Source organism: Poecilia mexicana, unplaced genomic scaffold (genome assembly GCF_051168715.1).
Source record: "Poecilia mexicana isolate PSO_F unplaced genomic scaffold, ASM5116871v1 scaffold_12, whole genome shotgun sequence".
In the NCBI taxonomy this organism is placed as follows: domain Eukaryota; kingdom Metazoa; phylum Chordata; class Actinopteri; order Cyprinodontiformes; family Poeciliidae; genus Poecilia; species Poecilia mexicana.
In genome coordinates this window covers 26,858,105-26,875,465 of record NW_028263381.1, presented here as the reverse complement: position 1 = coordinate 26,875,465, position 17,361 = coordinate 26,858,105, and the positions used below count along the sequence as shown (strand labels likewise).

At 44.1% G+C, this 17,361-nt stretch overlaps 1 protein-coding gene across 1 annotated transcript; it reads left to right on the top strand.

The window, feature by feature from the left end:
- The first annotated feature begins 4,672 nt into the window (after positions 1-4,672).
- On the top strand, positions 4,673-17,014 carry LOC106924589 (leukemia inhibitory factor receptor-like). The gene is made up of 17 exons (XM_014998385.2): positions 4,673-5,233; positions 6,115-6,266; positions 6,341-6,494; positions 7,163-7,426; positions 7,501-7,618; positions 8,682-8,818; positions 8,894-9,033; positions 9,104-9,263; positions 9,336-9,397; positions 10,339-10,549; positions 12,487-12,666; positions 12,746-12,847; positions 13,414-13,581; positions 13,696-13,824; positions 14,633-14,720; positions 14,810-14,873; positions 15,110-17,014. The coding sequence occupies exons 1-17, from the start codon at positions 5,173-5,175 to the stop codon at positions 15,497-15,499; spliced, it is 2,580 nt and encodes an 859-aa protein (XP_014853871.2). The 5' UTR covers positions 4,673-5,172; the 3' UTR covers positions 15,500-17,014.
- The last annotated feature ends 347 nt before the right edge of the window (positions 17,015-17,361 follow it).

The window sequence follows — 17,361 nt, the reverse complement described above, 5'->3', positions numbered from 1 at the left end:
AAAAGAAAATTAAAACTCCAGAGTGCAATGGTCCCATTTCCAAATAAGGTAAGAGACTGTCAGTGGTCCGTCCCCGCCCCTTCCTGTTTGCTGCAGCGAGGTCCTTCTCCCCTAACCCGCCTCTTGGAGTATCGGACCGTAATGATACCGAGTAAGCCTGGAGGAGCGCGGCTGTTTAAGATCGCTGCATTTATTTACCTGTAAATAAGTTTACTAGTTCCCTGATAAAGTTATTAAAGTCACATTTTGAGTTTTTGTGGATCTTTAAATAAAAGGCCCGACCTCGACCCTTTCGCGGCGTTTTGTTTAATAGCTGAAGTCGCTGAAACACCCGAGAAACAAAAATGGCGCCAGGAATCAGCAGCGGATTGAGACCGGGCTAGTCTGGTAATAAACACCCCCATGTTTTTACTCTGTCCCTCGTACAGAGGGTTTGGACTTTATGCTATTAAGAACCGATTCCTGGAGGTGTGAACTTTGTTGAAGTTTTAAATGTTACCGTATAGCTTTGTCTGTTACTTACTCATGTGAGCTGATGATGAGGCTACGAGCTTTCCGGCCTGCACGCGACAGCTCAAGACGTTACTGTACCCCTTTTTACGTGCTTCTTTCACAATAAAAGCGCACATCCGGTTCATGTTTGATCTACTGCAAGTAGATTTCTAGCGGCTTTAAGTTTAGACTTTGTATTTATGCAGTTGCAAAAAGAAATAATGTGTCGGAAATAATTGGGGACATTAAGCAATGCTGAAAAACTCAATGTTTCCAGTGACTTCTGTCACTTCTGGGTGACAGAGGGACACTGTGACGTCTCAGACACGTAACAGACACTAACAGACACGTAACAGACACGTAACAGACACGTAACAGACACTAACAGACACGTAACAGACACTAACAGACACTAACAGACACGTAACAGACACGTAACAGACACTAACAGACACTAACAGACACGTAACAGACACTAACAGACACGTAACAGACACTAACAGACACTAACAGACACGTAACAGACACGTAACAGACACTAACAGACACGTAACAGACACTAACAGACACTAACAGACACGTAACAGACACGTAACAGACACTAACAGACACGTAACAGACACATAACAGACATATAACAGACACGTAACAGACACGTAACAGACACGTAACAGACACTAACAGACACGTAACAGACACGTAACAGACACGTAACAGACACGTAACAGACACTAACAGACACGTAACAGACACGTAACAGACACTAACAGACACGTAACAGACACTAACAGACACGTAACAGACACGTAACAGACACGTAACAGACACTAACAGACACGTAACAGACACTAACAGACACGTAACAGACACGTAACAGACACGTAACAGACACGTAACAGACACATAACAGACACTAACAGACACTAACAGACACTAACAGACACGTAACAGACACGTAACAGACACTAACAGACACGTAACAGACACGTAACAGACACTAACAGACACTAACAGACACGAAACAGACACTAACAGACACGTAACAGACACGTAACAGACACGTAACAGACACTAACAGACACGTAACAGACACGTAACAGACACTAACAGACACTAACAGACACGTAACAGACACGTAACAGACACTAACAGACACGTAACAGACACTAACAGACACTAACAGACACGTAACAGACACTAACAGACACGTAACAGACACTAACAGACACGTAACAGACACGTAACAGACACGTAACAGACACTAACAGACACGTAACAGACACTAACAGACACTAACAGACACGTAACAGACACTAACAGACACGTAACAGACACTAACAGACACGTAACAGACACTAACAGACACGTAACAGACACTAACAGACACTAACAGACACTAACAGACACGTAACAGACACGTAACAGACACGTAACAGACACTAACAGACACGTAACAGACACTAACAGACACTAACAGACACGTAACAGACACTAACAGACACGTAACAGACACTAACAGACACGTAACAGACACTAACAGACACGTAACAGACACTAACAGACACGTAACAGACACGTAACAGACACGTAACAGACACTAACAGACACTAACAGACACGTAACAGACACTAACAGACACGTAACAGACACGTAACAGACACTAACAGACACGTAACAGACACTAACAGACACGTAACAGACACTAACAGACACGTAACAGACACTAACAGACACCTCTAGAACAAAACCAGCAAACGTCAACCACATCTGATGTTTACAGACCGTGGTGGCTGAATGCTTTGCTTATGGTTTTCTTTGAAACTGTTTATAATTCCTGGTCTTTCTGAAGATCTCCACAAATGGTCCTTGGCTTTTTGACCAATTTTATGATAACTTTATTTTCTTTTCTGCCTGAAACCCTGAAGGAATCATTTTGGTCATTCCATGTTACCACACGTCACTTAATTTATGGGCGTCTGTTTTTTGATTTCTTTGCATGTGGGCTGGGTGGGTTGTTGCTGCCACCTGGTGGAGATTCGGTGTCAGTGGCACTTAAAATGTATCCACTCAGAAAAATGTTTTATTTATCCACTTAAATATTCTGAAAATGACAGTTTTGTTTCTTTATCCAGCCTGTGTCAGATTTGCTGCTTGGCAATAAAATACAGCAACAGAGATTAACCCTCAATGTTACAGAAGCTTCACTAAATCATTATTTAAATAATAATTTATTATGTAGCTGAAGTTTGTTTAGCATGCATTGTTCAGCAAGTTTAATGCAATAAATATTTTAATTGTATAAAACGAACTGAAACATGAAACTTGTCTCACTGACAGGAGTAAAAATGTTTCCCTTTCTGCAGTGATTAATTTAGCTATCTTAATCTGATTGTGTCTTTTATGAAGCATGAAATAAATCCTCACCCTCCCTGGTTCACTTTGTGGAGCAGAAAAATATCAGTTTGTTTTTCAGCAAAGACCCTGAACATGAGCAGAGTCATTTAATGACGGCTTTAATGAGCAGACACCATAAAATCATCATTCTGACACACACACACACACACACACACCTCCTCTCTCATCCCTCTGCAAAAACACAAACTCACCTCATCTGAATGCACAGTCTTTATTTTTTAAAGTTTATATAAGTTTTAATGAGTTTTCAAAGCAGGGCTGTAAGAAGCTTTTTACAGGTCTGGGGGCTTTGGCCCGACTTCTGCTGTTTCCCACATCCACAGTAAATCACTCAGATTTATTCCAAGTTTTAAACCCAGATTAAATTAAAACTGAGTTTATATTCTAGACTCAGGTGAAGTCTGAGTTATTGGAGCAGTGAAGAACCATCAGAACCATCAGAACCACGACCCGGATGGATCCAGGAGGGTTCTGGTTCTGCCAGGTTTAAAAACTCAGAATATAATTCAGTAAATATTGTTTTATGCATCTAATTAATTTGGGTTTTGTAACAATATTACTAAGTCACTGATCAGATCATCCAATTAAATTTATTTAAAATTATGTCATCAGAAATATATAAATATACATGTAATTGTATACATGTATGTATAATGTCACTTTTATTAACATGATGACAAAAAACAAATTTAGTCAGATCTCTGACTTTCCAAATACTTTTTTCAATATAAAACTTATAAAATAAATACTTACAGCAGGTTTTGTGTGTATATTTATATATCTCAGTTTACAGTGCTTTTAGTAAAAATGATATTTAGCTGAATCTTCTTGATCAGTAACATATTTTACTGAAAATATGGTTTTAGTAAAAAAAAAAAGAAAGAAATTACGGAACAAAATAAATAATGTTGGACCAACAAAGCTGGTGTAGAAACAGGAGGTCTCACTTCAACATGAATTTTAGGTGTCTTGGTTAAAAGCTGTTTGTTCTTCATCCAGTGAAGTTTCTCTCGGCGGGTCCTGAAATATTCCTCAACTAAAGGTAAAAGTACAGAGAAACTGTTAATGTGATGATTTTACCCAGAAACAGATGAACTGAAACTTCCTCATAAAGACAGAATGTCATTTATTCTGAGAGGAGAAATTTATAAAATGTTTCCTCAGTGACTAAATTTAGACGTTTTGCTGTAATGAGTGAAAACAAGCAGCAGGAAACCATCAGAGCTCCAGTATAAACGGATCTGATGGTGGGTTTTCCCAGCGGGTCGTAATTCGACCCGTTTGCTTTGCTCTGGTTCTGAGGAACCGGTCGGGTTCGTGACTCACTTTCTTCTTCTGCTGATGGAATAAAGCTGCCATCCGGTTTGGGAAACCAGCAGCATCTCATCCAACCAGTTTGTTTTACTGGGACTTATTGGGACAAACCAGCAGGAAGAGGCCCCTTTTACTCTGATGCCTCTAAATAAAACCCCCATTGGTGCACCGTAGATGAATTAAGAGAGATTATTAGTAATAGTTATTTTAGTGATATTAACCAAGAGAGTAAATCCGTTTCTCCTGGTGGCTGAATTTGGGTTTTTTAGTTAAAATATGATTTAATAATATTCAGAATTGTTGCAGCATTTTAGTCTCCAGGTTTATTCATGTTTTTATTTGCATAAACTATGAAAATCCCAGTTATTAAATAAACGTTGATACCAAACTGGCTGCAGCTGCTCTGACATGTTGCATAAATCAGAGGTTCTGTTTGGGTCTGGATGTGGAAACGTCCTGAGTGGTTCTGCTTTTCCAGCTCCGGATCCTTCAGTCGGAGGAAAACTTGTAGCTTTTTCTTCTGTTTCCTGTTTGTAGGAAACTTGCTGCATCATGAATCTGAGTAGTTCTGGTTCCGATCCAAACCGCTGCTGGTTTTCTGTGGAATCAGACGTTTGGTTTCTGCAGCGTTGGACCTGCTGCTGTTTTAGTTTCAGTCTGAATCATTTCCAGTCACTCGGTTCTGCAGGTCCGATCCGGCCGCTGGGTCTGACTAACTCTTACTGGAATGCAGCAGCTGCGTTTCCTGCTCTGAACTCCTCATGGATTTCACAACTGCAGCGACTGATTGGCTGCTGGGAGGAACACAGCACTCACTGGATCCGCCTGAGCGGCCCGGTTCTGTTTGTTAACGGGTCAGAACCGCAGCTGGACGTTTCCCTCTGACAGCTGAATCCCTGCGGATCGTCCCGTTGACGGATCTACAGCATCTGGAAGCAAATCAGGATTAAAATGATCCGGTTCTGGTTTCTGCTGCTGGTTCTGATCCGGCTGAGTCAACAGAACCAGACAGGTGAGTTTCTCCTTCGCTCCGGATTAACAGAACATGTTTAAATGCTCAGATTGACGGGATTATGGACCAGTTGAACAGTTTGGACGGTTTGTTAGGGAATCAACAGAAAAACTGAATTTTGACTAAATCCGACCAGAATCACAGAACCTGCAGCAGAATTTAAATTTGTGATCCGTTTACTTAGAAACAGATTCAATTATTTCAGTTTCTGCTACTGATTATTAGAAGGTTAAATATTTATTTATTTGTAAAACTATATTTTAGTTTTTGTTTGTGCTGGAATTACAAAATCACCTAATATTATGACTTTATTCTCTTATTTCAACTTTAGTGTTTTACGAGTTTTTCTCAGATTGTTTCTTTATTCTGATGACAGTGACTTTGTTCTCACATTGTTATAATTTTATTCTTGTGATTTTATGACTTTATTCTCGTATTATTTCGGCTTCATCGTAATTTTATTTAATTTCTTCTTCTCCTGGTTGTTGTTCTTTGTGGTTTTGTGAATATTCGTGCTGTTTGCTGCTCGTTGTCCAGATTAAATCCAGATTTAATCTGGTGCTCAGCAGGTTTCCCGCAGTGTACAGTAAGCCTGGCGGGCCACCAGGCTCCAGTTGTTCTCCCACCAGGCTGAGCATTGCTTATTTATTTAAGTCTTTTTAAAATGCTTAGGTATTAATATTCCAATAACACGTAATTATCAAGTGATATTTTTATATTTCCTGTCAACTTTCAACATTTTCTAACTCAAAAACCCGACTGGACCGGCACCAAGCCACCGGGTTTGGCAGGTTCCCTGGGGAAACTTTGCTCAGGTTGATCCTTCAGTGATGATCAGAACCATGAGGTTGTCATGGTAACGTTACCTGTCCTTTCCTCAGGTGTTTCTCAATGCGGGCCTCAGAACCTGACCGTCAGCCGATCGGACCAGACGGTTCTGGTAGCGTGGGAAGACGCCGCGTCCTGCTCGGCTCTGAATGACCCGATTCTCTACAACGTGACGATTCTGGTGGAGAACCAGGAAGTTCACTCAGTGAGTCTGACCCGATCGGGTTGATAAAAGCCCGCCGGTCCTGCTGGTTCTGACCCGCTGTGGAAACGTTTCAGGACGGAGTCTGGGTGGCGCCGGGCCTTGTCGGGTCGGCCCACTCCTGGAACTGGACGTCTCCTCTGCCGATGGACTGCGCTGCTCACACCGTCAGGCTGAGAGCCCAAATCGACAACCAGCCGAGCCGGCTGGGCCAGGAGTGGACTCTGCCGGGTCAGTACCTCACAACCCAACAGTCCTAGTCAAATCAAGTCGAGTAGCAGGGCCCATTTCAGCAACAAGAAAGTTCTACATGTTATCAATGCCATCATCAACGTAAATATGCAAATGTTGGTCAACGTTCCAGTTACTGGATCTCAGGGTTTCGGCTGCTTTGCAGTTTTCTGGCAGTTTGTTCCCAATCTGTGGAGCATAGAAGCTGAATGCTGCTTCTCCATGTCTGGTTCTGGTTCTGGATGCAGAGCAGAACCAGAAGACCTGAGAGGCCTGAAGGTTGCTATGGCAACAGCAGCAGATCTTTCATGTTTCCTGGAAATGATCTTCAGCTGATAGAAGGCCGACTTTCTAACCGTCTTTATGTGGCTCTGAAGGTTCAGCTCAGAGGTCAGAGGTCAGCCTGATCTCTGGTTTCCAGCTAGAAGAACTGAAGCTGTGTGTTGACTCTAGATCTATACCTCTAGATCTGTAACTCTAGATCTGTAACTCTAGATTTAGGTTTGTCATGGCTCATCATGCATTGATTTGTTCAGTGACTGGATGGTTCAGTCACCTGGTGACATCATAAGGTTGTCATGGTAACCTGGAGGGCTCCAGGCCTTGTGGTTCTCCGTTTGGGCCTCCTGTCCTCCACTGTGGTTAACGCCGATCTCCTGTTTCTGCAGATAAAGAAGCCATTTACAACAGACCCGTCTTCCCCCAGGATGCAGTGCTGCAGGCTGGCAGCTTGGCCTCCTTCTGCTGCAAAGTCCCAGACGATCAACAGTTTGACAAAATGCATCTGGATGGAAATACAGGCAACACCACCAAGATCAGCGAGCATAGATACGCCCTGACTGTGCGGCTGAAACCCGTCATGGAGTCTGGTGCGGTTGTCCTCTGTGAAACCAAATCAGGAAGAGAATACGGCTCTATTGTTTACATTGGCTGTAAGTAAGAAATGGCGTTCTCATGATTCCCTCCTTTTGGTGAGAAAGCTCAGATGTTCTATTCCCTGAATCAGACCCGCCTGGTGACAAAGACCTTCAGTGTGAAACTCGGGATCTGGAGTCGGTGGAATGCCGTTGGAACGAAGGAAGAAACACGATGGTGAAACGGACGAGTTATCAGCTGGATGGAAGGTAAAAGGAAATGATCTCAGATCAGAACAATGGAGGTCAGTTTTACCACAATTAGAGCAAAACACCGAGACAGAAAGACGTTAGCACTGACCAATCTGCATCTGAGGAGAGGAAGATTATTCTCTTCTAACAGCCACTGTTAGCAGGTTAAAGGTCATGACCCTGAACCAGTATGGCTGCCTGGTAGTGCTGAAGGAGAAAGTTTCTTCTCTCTAGAAACAATATTGACCTGGAGACCTTTCAGTCTGTCAGTCAACCAGGAAGTCCTGGACTGGGAATATATAACAGGCTAACCAGCATGCTAGCAAGTTTGTTTTAATAGCTAACCAGCATGCTAGCAAGTCATTCTGGATTTCTATCCAGTTAATTAGGAAGCTAGTAAGTTGGCCAGGATGTCTAGTAAACATATCGAAAGGTGACTCTAAGCAGTATGTTAGCTAGATAGCTAACATTAGTTAGATAACTCTAACTAGCTTACTTCTACTGCAGTGGTTAGCAAGGATCCCTAACTTGCTTGTGTTTGTTTTAATATTTTTAATGTGTAACAATGTAAATATTCTCATGACAAACTTGCTAAAAAGTTTGTCTCAATAACTTAGCTTAAGATAAATATCTAGCTTAAGCTAAGTTATGTGAATTCTGACAAGGGAATGTAAGATGGACCAACTAGCTAGCATGCTAGAAAGTTTGTCTGAATACCTAACTAGCTAAATAACATGCTAGTATGTTAGCTTGGATTTCTGCTTAGTTAATGAAAATATTGACAAGTGATCATGTAGCTTTCTAGACAACATGAAAGTTAGTTTGCTCTCACCAACTAATTAGGTTAGCAGATTTGAGAATGAGGAATTAGCAATTTAGCATCCGATGAGCTGTGTACTATGCTAATATGTTAGCATGAAAATCAAACTTGTAAAATAGCATGTTAGCAAGTCCACACATGCAATAATGACACAAAAACATGAAACAGTAAAAATGATCCCAAACAGCCGAAAATCTGCAACAGGATGACTGTGGATGGCCTAGTCAAAGTCCAGACCTAAACCTTATTTTCGTCTTGCAGCCCGTGTAACTCCAGTTCAGAGTTAAGATGCTCTAAAAGGGTAAAGATTGGAGGCGGTGAGAGGAACTGGACTCTAACAGCTCAGAACGTTCTTGGACAGGTGGAGATCCAAGACTCTGCAGATCTGAGCAGAAGAGGTGCAGTTAGCCGCCGCTAAAGCTAAAACCTCCTGGCTTCTTAAACCAGCCTGGCTAACAGTTTCTGTGTTTCAGTTCACATGTTTGCTCCACATGGTCTCAGCGTTGGTGACGTGAAAGCCAGGAGCGTGAGGCTGAGCTGGAGCTGGACGGTGCAGCAGTACCACAGCCTGAACCTGAGCTGCCAGATCATCGTCTCTGACGCTGACGGATCCGTACGTTCACAGCAAAGGAAGACGCCAGATAGTAAAAATATTACATTTAATCTGAGTTGTGTTGATATAGTTTCTGCAGATCAAACATGGAGTCGGACTGAAGGCGGCAGTTTTAACTGATCTGAGGCCAAACTGGAAATATGAGGTGAAGGTTCGGTGTGGAACAGCCCAACATTTCTGGACCTGGAGCGACTGGAGCAGCAGAGTTTCCTTCCACACGGAGGGCGATGGTGAGTTTCTGAAGAAAACAGGAACTCAGAAATGAGTCTGAACAGAGAATCACTGACCTGTTGGCTCTGCAGCTCCTGATGCTCTGGATGTGTGGATGCAGAAGAAGGGAAACCAGACTGTGATTGTTTGGAAGGTGAGTCTTCAGCTTCCACCAACCGGAACGTTTTCCAGCACAGAAAGGTTTCGGACCCTCACAGTAACCGTGTTTCCATCAACGTTTGGGAAGAGGAGAAAAGGCAACATTCAAAATAAATTCCTCAATTTTACAATAAACTTCCAATGCTCTCTTGAGATGATTTTTTTAGCTTTTCTGAGATTGAAGCACATTCACCAGATAAGTTCTGACTTAATTCACTTTCCCATCCACAGTGCCTTACCAGAGGCACGAAGCCCTGAGAAACTTCCTGTTTGGTTTGGGAGACTCTTTGTTTTCCTCAGATGTTTGGTTGTTGCTAGTTAAACTCTACTTCCTGTTCATTGCAGCCATGTGCAGCATCACCATCTGATGAAAAAACGCTTCATTGTAGATTAAAATGATCAGAGGAGCCGTCTGCGTCTCATTCAGGCGTCGGAGCAACAAGCCCCGCCTACCTGGGAGCGGCTACGTCTGCGGTGTTTTGGGGAAATTGTAGTCGGCCATTTTCCTGAAGCGTTATGGATTCAACATGTTGGAATTAAACACAGTCTTCTTCTGTGTTTCCACCAGTAGTAACATCTGGCTGTTGATCATGTGACCCATGAAAGTGTTTCTGAGAAACCACCTCATGATGACACAACAACTTTTTATCAAAAACGGTGATTTGTTTTTTTTCAACTAGCGTGTTTCCATTCAGCGAATTTGCTATCATAATTTCAATTTGTGCAACTTTATGGCTAAAGGAAACGTAGCTGGAGGCGACTTCCTGTTTCTGAGAACACAACTGTCGATCCTTTCCAGTCGGTGTCGTTATGAAACGTTCTGCGGTTGAATCCCAACATCTGACCTCATCCTTTCCTGTGTTTTAGTGAACTTACAGGCTCCTGGTCGCCGTGTTTCTCCAGTCTGTTGTTTTCTAACTGCGGCTGTTTCTGCAGAAGCTTCTGGCCAATCAGAGTCATGGAGACGTCACCGGATATGAAGTAACCTGGACCAGAACCGGCGGCTCGGATCGGCTCAGCAAGGAGGAAGTCAGTGCCAGCGTTCATGAGTACACTTTGGACGGGGATGCCGTCGTCACGGTAACAGCGAAGAACCAGAATGGCCGCTCCCCCCCATCGACCATCACGGTTCCTGCCACCAGTTCAGGTAGGATGGAGTCCATGTTTTTACAGAGACCACTGAGGTCCAGACCACTGATGACCAGACCACTGAGGTCCAGACCACTGATGACCAGACCACTGAGGTCCAGACCACTGATGACCAGACCACTGATGTCCAGACCACTGATGACCAGACCACTGATGTCCAGACCACTGAGGTCCAGACCACTGATGACCAGACCACTGATGTCCAGATCACTGAGGTCCAGACCACTGAGGTCCAGACCACTGAGGTCCAGACCACTGATGACCAGACCACTGAGGTCCAGACCACTGATGACCAGACCACTGATGTCCAGACCACTGATGACCAGACCACTGATGTCCAGACCACTGAGGTCCAGACCACTGATGACCAGACCACTGATGACCAGATCACTGAGGTCCAGACCACTGAGGTCCAGACCACTGAGGTCCAGACCACTGATGACCAGACCACTGAGGTCCAGACCACTGATGACCAGACCACTGAGGTCCAGACCACTGAGGTCCAGACCACTGAGGTCCAGACCACTGATGACCAGACCACTGAGGTCCAGACCACTGAGGTCCAGACCACTGATGACCAGACCACTGAGGTCCAGATCACTGAGGTCCAGACCACTGAGGTCCAGACCACTGATGACCAGACCACTGATGACCAGACCACTGAGGTCCAGACCACTGAGGTCCAGATCACTGAGGTCCAGACCACTGAGGTCCAGACCACTGATGACCAGACCACTGAGGTCCAGATCACTGAGGTCCAGACCACTGAGGTCCAGACCACTGAGGTCCAGATCACTGAGGTCCAGACCACTGAGGTCCAGACCACTGATGACCAGACCACTGAGGTCCAGATCACTGAGGTCCAGACCACTGATGACCAGACCACTGAGGTCCAGACCACTGAGGTCCAGACCACTGATGACCAGACCACTGAGGTCCAGACCACTAAGGTCCAGATCACTGAGGTCCAGACCACTGATGACCAGACCACTGAGGTCCAGATCACTGAGGTCCAGACCACTGAGGTCCAGACCACTAAGGTCCAGATCACTGAGGTCCAGACCACTGAGGTCCAGACTACTGAGGTCCAGACCATTGAGGTCCAGACCACTGATGACCAGACCACTGAGGTCCAGACTACTGAGGTCCAGACCACTGATGACCAGACCACTGAGGTCCAGACCACTGAGGACCAGACCACTGATGACCAGACCACTGATGACCAGACCACTAAGGTCCAGATCACTGAGGTCCAGACCACTGAGGTCCAGACCACTGATGACCAGACCACTGAGGTCCAGACCACTGATGACCAGACCACTGAGGTCCAGATCACTGAGGTCCAGACCACTGATGACCAGACCACTGAGGTCCAGATCACTGAGGTCCAGACCACTGATGACCAGACCACTGAGGTCCAGACTACTGAGGTCCAGACCACTGATGACCAGACCACTGAGGTCCAGACCACTGAGGACCAGATCACTGAGGTCCAGACCACTGATGACCAGACCACTGAGGTCCAGACCACTGAGGTCCAGACCACTGATGACCAGACCACTGAGGTCCAGATCACTGAGGTCCAGACCACTGAGGTCCAGGTTCTGGACGGTTTCACTGAGACACGCTGATCAAAAACACTCAGTTATTTTATAATCATGATTCAAATGTTCTTGTTTTTTATCTCCATGCTGGTTAATTGCTGGTTTGTTTCTGGGTTTGTTGCTGGTTAGTTGCTGGTTAGTTGCTGGTTGTCCATTTGGTTTCCAGATCCAGATTAAACCTTTCAGACTTCAGTCCAACTCTTTGGAGTCGTTCAGCTGTAACTGCTGGCTCCTCCAGATGATCTGAGCGGTTTGGACGGTTCGTTTGTTCCTTTGGTCAGATCAGAACTTCTTCTTCTCCACATCTGACCCTCAGCGTCTCTGTTTTCAGATGAAACCAGTATGAACCTGTCCTGCTTCACTGGGAGTGATGGGGGCCTCAACCTGTCCTGGTCCCACCATCCAGAAGCTAGCTGTGGCTACATAGTGGACTGGTTCCCAGTGTTGGAGGATGATCCTGTTGACTGGTTAAAGCTGCCTCCCAGTCAGAACTCAGTCAGGATAAAACCCAGTGAGATCCAGTCCATGATCCAGTAAAGTCCTCAGCTGATCTGTCCGTCCCGTTGACATGTCCTCTGGTTCGTCCTCAGAGAGCGCCGCAGCTGGGCGGAGATACTCGGTATCCATCTACGCCTGCAGGGACGGCGCTCCGATGCTCCTGGAGAGGAAGGATGGCTTCTTCACGGAGAAACGTGAGGCAGCAGCTAGCAGTGTTAGCAGCAGCTAGCAGCAGTTAGCAGTGTTAGCAGCAGCTAGCAACGTTAGCAGCAGTTAGCAGTGTTAGCAGCAGCTAGCAGTGTTAGCAGCAGTTAGCAGTGTTAGCAGCAGCTAGCAACGTTAGCAGCAGCTAGCAGCGTTAGCAGCAGTTAGCAGTGTTAGCAGCAGCTAGCAACGTTAGCAGCAGTTAGCAGTGTTAGCAGCAGCTAGCAGCGTTAGCAGCAGTTAGCAGTGTTAGCAGCAGCTAGCAGCGTTAGCAGCAGTTAGCAGTGTTAGCAGCAGCTAGCAACGTTAGCAGCAGCTAGCAGCGTTAGCAGCAGTTAGCAGTGTTAGCAGCAGCTAGCAACGTTAGCAGCAGCTAGCAGCGTTAGCAGCAGTCAGCAGCATTAGCAGCAGTTAGCAGTGTTAGCAGCAGCTAGCAGCATTAGCAGCGTTAGCAGCAGCTAGCAACGTTAGCAGCAGTCAGCAGCGTTAGTAGCAGCTAGCAGCATTAGCATTGTTAGCATAGAATTCATTCCCTGATGCCTTACTTTCCTCTCAGTTCCAGGAAAACAAACGAAGCTCTTCCAGCCTCTGTCCTACACACAGCGAGGCTCCGATGTGGAGATCCACTGGGTTCCGGTTCCTCTCACACAGCAGCCTGCTTGTATCCATGGATACGTCCTGTACTACTCTAAAAACAATGATAAACCCATCAGCGTGACCACAGGTAATGCTCACCTGTGAGGCTTCAGGTTCACTCTGAGCTGCTCTTCAGTTCATAAAGCTGAAGGCTGATTTAAAACCAGTTTATAAATCAGAGTTTTTTCATGTTCTGGTTCAGAAAACCCAGCGGACTCCAGCCTGACCGCCAGGGACCTGCAGAGCGGCTCCTACACCTTCACCGTGGCGGCGCGGACGGCTGGCGGAGCGTATGGCAACACGACCTTACAGGTCCTCCTAAACGACCAGGGTAAGAAACTTCCTTCCACTTCCGGCCAAAACAAGACGGCCATGACGGTTTCCATGGTTTCCGTTTGGTCAGATGCTGGAGTAGAGATCCTACTCCTCTGTTTGGCAGAGATGCTGGAGTTGGGGATACGATGCTGCATCCAGACGCCAAGAGATGACAGAATGAATGTAATATTTATATTTGAAATTCATCCATTTTGTTTGCCAAAGATCTTCTATTGTCCATCATGATGCACCACTAGTCCTGGCAGCAAAACATTTTCTCTGTTAGAAGTTTTAAACTTTGGTTTTAAGAACAAAACTGAGATTTAAATATTCACCTCGAGGCTGAAGAACTGGAACTGGAATCATTTCTAAATAAACCTGTTAAAGGTGATTCTAGGGAATTATTTATAAACGCATCAGATTGTTTATATTTATGTTTCCTGTAAAGGTTTGTATCAAATAAACAATAACAGGAAAGACTTAGGGTCAAAGTTCAGGTGTCGTTTGAGTTTTTAGATGCTAATCTACTGTTTAAAAAAATAAAAATAAAAATTCCTCGTTGTCACGGCAACGCATCAAAACAAGTATCTGAAAGTTGTTTTGATGCGTTGTTTGATGAGAGCATAACATCAGAACCAGAGGGAATAATTATCCATAAATCAGCAGAAAGTCTGGAAAACGGAGCGCCATGCTGCCCCTGCTGGCAGGTCAGAGGCGTTACAGGAACATTTTAAATGTGTGATTAGTTTGAAAACAAAGAATCTGGATAATTTTACTGTTTTTCTGAAGCAACCTGCAGGTGTCTGAATGTTTTTCTTCTGCAGACGGTTTGAGCAACATCTTCATCTCCCTGGGCGCCGTTTTCATCCTCCTCTTCCTCATCACTGTCCTGTGCTACAGACACTGGGCCTGGTGAGCAACCGGACCCGACAGAACCGACCCAGACAGAACCAAACAGAACCAGACATGTCGTCTCTGACTCTGTTTTTCTGACCCGACAGCATCAAGGAGACGTTTTACCCTGAGGTCCCGAAGCCAAACATGGCCGACTGGTTCACTTCACCTGTAAGTTCAGACCAAAAGTTTTCATACCCCGTTTTGAGCTCAGGTACAAACAGAAAATAATAATTGTGAAAAATAAGGAACATTATTATTTTTTAATAACTTTGCAGTGTAAAAATCTTACCAAATATTTTTGCCTACATTTTAAATATTCAGAATAAATAAACAAAACAGATCAAATGAATTATCTTGATTATCTCTTTGCTGTGAATTGATGGAGACGTCTCCATGTCTTCCAGGAGAAGAGCGTTAACCCTTACTATCAGTCGGAGCTGGGTTGCCATGGCGAGGAGAACATGGCCGTCCCAGAGCTTCTCCTCAAACCTGCAGAGCCGCTGAACAACAACACCGACCAGGAAGACATGGCTGTGATGTCACAGGCCCCGCCCCTCTACCAGAACAACCCGGCCCTGCGCCGCCACGGCGTCTCCACCGTGTTCCCCAACCTGACATACAACCTGCCGGTGGCGGACCCAGAGCGGCTGGCGGACCCGGAGCGGCCGGCGGACCCGGAGCCGAGCGGCTACCACCCCCAGATTCAGGCTGAGGTGTTCGGTCAGAACCGGGCGGCCCAGAAACCCATCATCTGTGTGTCAGAGTACATCATGGTGCCACAGCAAAGCCAATGAGCCGACATAAAGATGGAGGGAAACATGATGGAGACTCGGCAGAATCAGGTGAATTAAATCTTTAAAGATGTGAATCCAACAATCTGATCCAAACATGAACTTCAAAATAAAACTCCTTCAGATCGTCACAGGATGGCAACAGTCACACCAACATTACTGTCCAAACACGTGGCGACAGGAGAGAGGAACAACAGAATCACTAAACTAGGAATGAAAACAGAACAAAAAGTTACTGAGAGCAACAACAACTGGAGAGAAGCAGGAAAAATAGCAAACAGTAAGATTCATCACAAAGGAACGCAAACCTTAAAATGAAGGCAGCTAACGTCACACCGTATGTAGCCTACATGCTGGTATGTAGCCTACAAGCTAGTATGTAGCCTACAAGTTAGTATGTAGCGTACATGTTAGTATGTAGCCTACAAGCTGGTATGTAGCCTACAAGTTAGTATGTAGCCTACAAGCTAGTATGTAGCCTACAAGCTAGTATGTAGCGTACATGCTAGTATGTAGCGTACATGCTAGTATGTAGCGTACAAGTTAGTATGTAGCCTACAAGTTAGTATGTAGCCTACAAGCTAGTATGTAGCGTACATGCTAGTATGTAGCGTACATGCTAGTATGTAGCCTACAAGCTAGTATGTAGCGTACATGCTAGTATGTAGGGTACATGCTGGTATGTAGCCTACAAGCTAGTATGTAGTGTACATGCTAGTATGTAGCCTACAAGCTGGTATGTAGCCTACAAGTTAGTATGTAGCCTACAAGCTAGTATGTAGCCTACAAGCTAATATGTAGGGTACATGCTAGTATGTAGCGTACATGCTAGTATGTAGCGTACATGCTAGTATGTAGCCTACATGCTAGTATGTAGCCTACTCATTGTAATGGTGAGTTTTCCTTCCATCCTAACATTTCTAAATTACATTTGAAACCATCTGGAATATAAAAATTTCAAACTTCTACTGAGCATTTCGTGTCGTATTCTGTTTCCAATACTTTGAACCTTTCCATCTTCTTTTTGTTGTTCATAAATAAAAGATTGTAATATTTCTAGTGCAAACAGAACAAGCTGAGACTCGTCCTGCTGTGCTGCTGTTTTAAATGTCTGGAAACTGGAAGACTTGGACTAGGACTTGTCTTTTCTGCTGTTTGTTTTTTACTTAAATTCAACGACTCTTAAAAGTTGAAATGTTTGTAGATATTAAATCTGTGTGAATTATTTTTGTTGTAAATAAACCCTGCTAGTTCTTACTGAGCAGCTGGTGATGATGCAGAGCGAACAGCAGGGGGCGCCAGAGCCACATAAAGTTTATTTTCTTTACTCTTTTTTTTACGTTTAAATAACTGAAGCAGCTTTAAGTTTTTGTACAATTTTCAGAATATATCAAACAAATGAATTATAAAATGAATCAACAGATTTTTGTGTTTATATTTTTCAGAAATAAAACAGTTTGTGTTTCTGACTGGATCTGTAAACCTGAATAAAGTAAATAATTATGAATCAGAACCAAATCATGTTTGTTTTATTAATTAATTTTTACCCAACTAAAACAAAAATATCAAATACATCCAGCTCCAATCTAACTCCAAACAGTTACATTTCATGAATATTTAACATTTATCCTTCAGTCTTTTAATATTTAACAATCATCTTTGAGTTATTTTAAATTAAAATCCAAAAATCGGCTATAGGTTGATTTATAATATTTTGAACTTTGATTAAATGTAAGAGAAACGACATAAAGAGATAAAACGTTCAGTCAGCAGCGATTTGCTTTGATCTAAATCTGTTTTAACATCATCTGGTTTTTATTACAAAGGTTCTGGTTCTGGTTCTGACCCGATAGAAGAAGGTTTTC

Bases quoted from the DNA above. Each gene is read 5' to 3' on its own strand.
- LOC106924589 (XM_014998385.2), top strand. From the start codon at position 5,173: ATGATCCGGTTCTGGTTTCTGCTGCTGGTTCTGATCCGGCTGAGTCAA. The intron at 12,848-13,413 runs GTGAGGCAGCAG...CTTTCCTCTCAG, and splicing joins TGGCTTCTTCACGGAGAAAC to TTCCAGGAAAACAAACGAAG. The intron at 14,874-15,109 runs GTAAGTTCAGAC...CATGTCTTCCAG, and splicing joins CCGACTGGTTCACTTCACCT to GAGAAGAGCGTTAACCCTTA.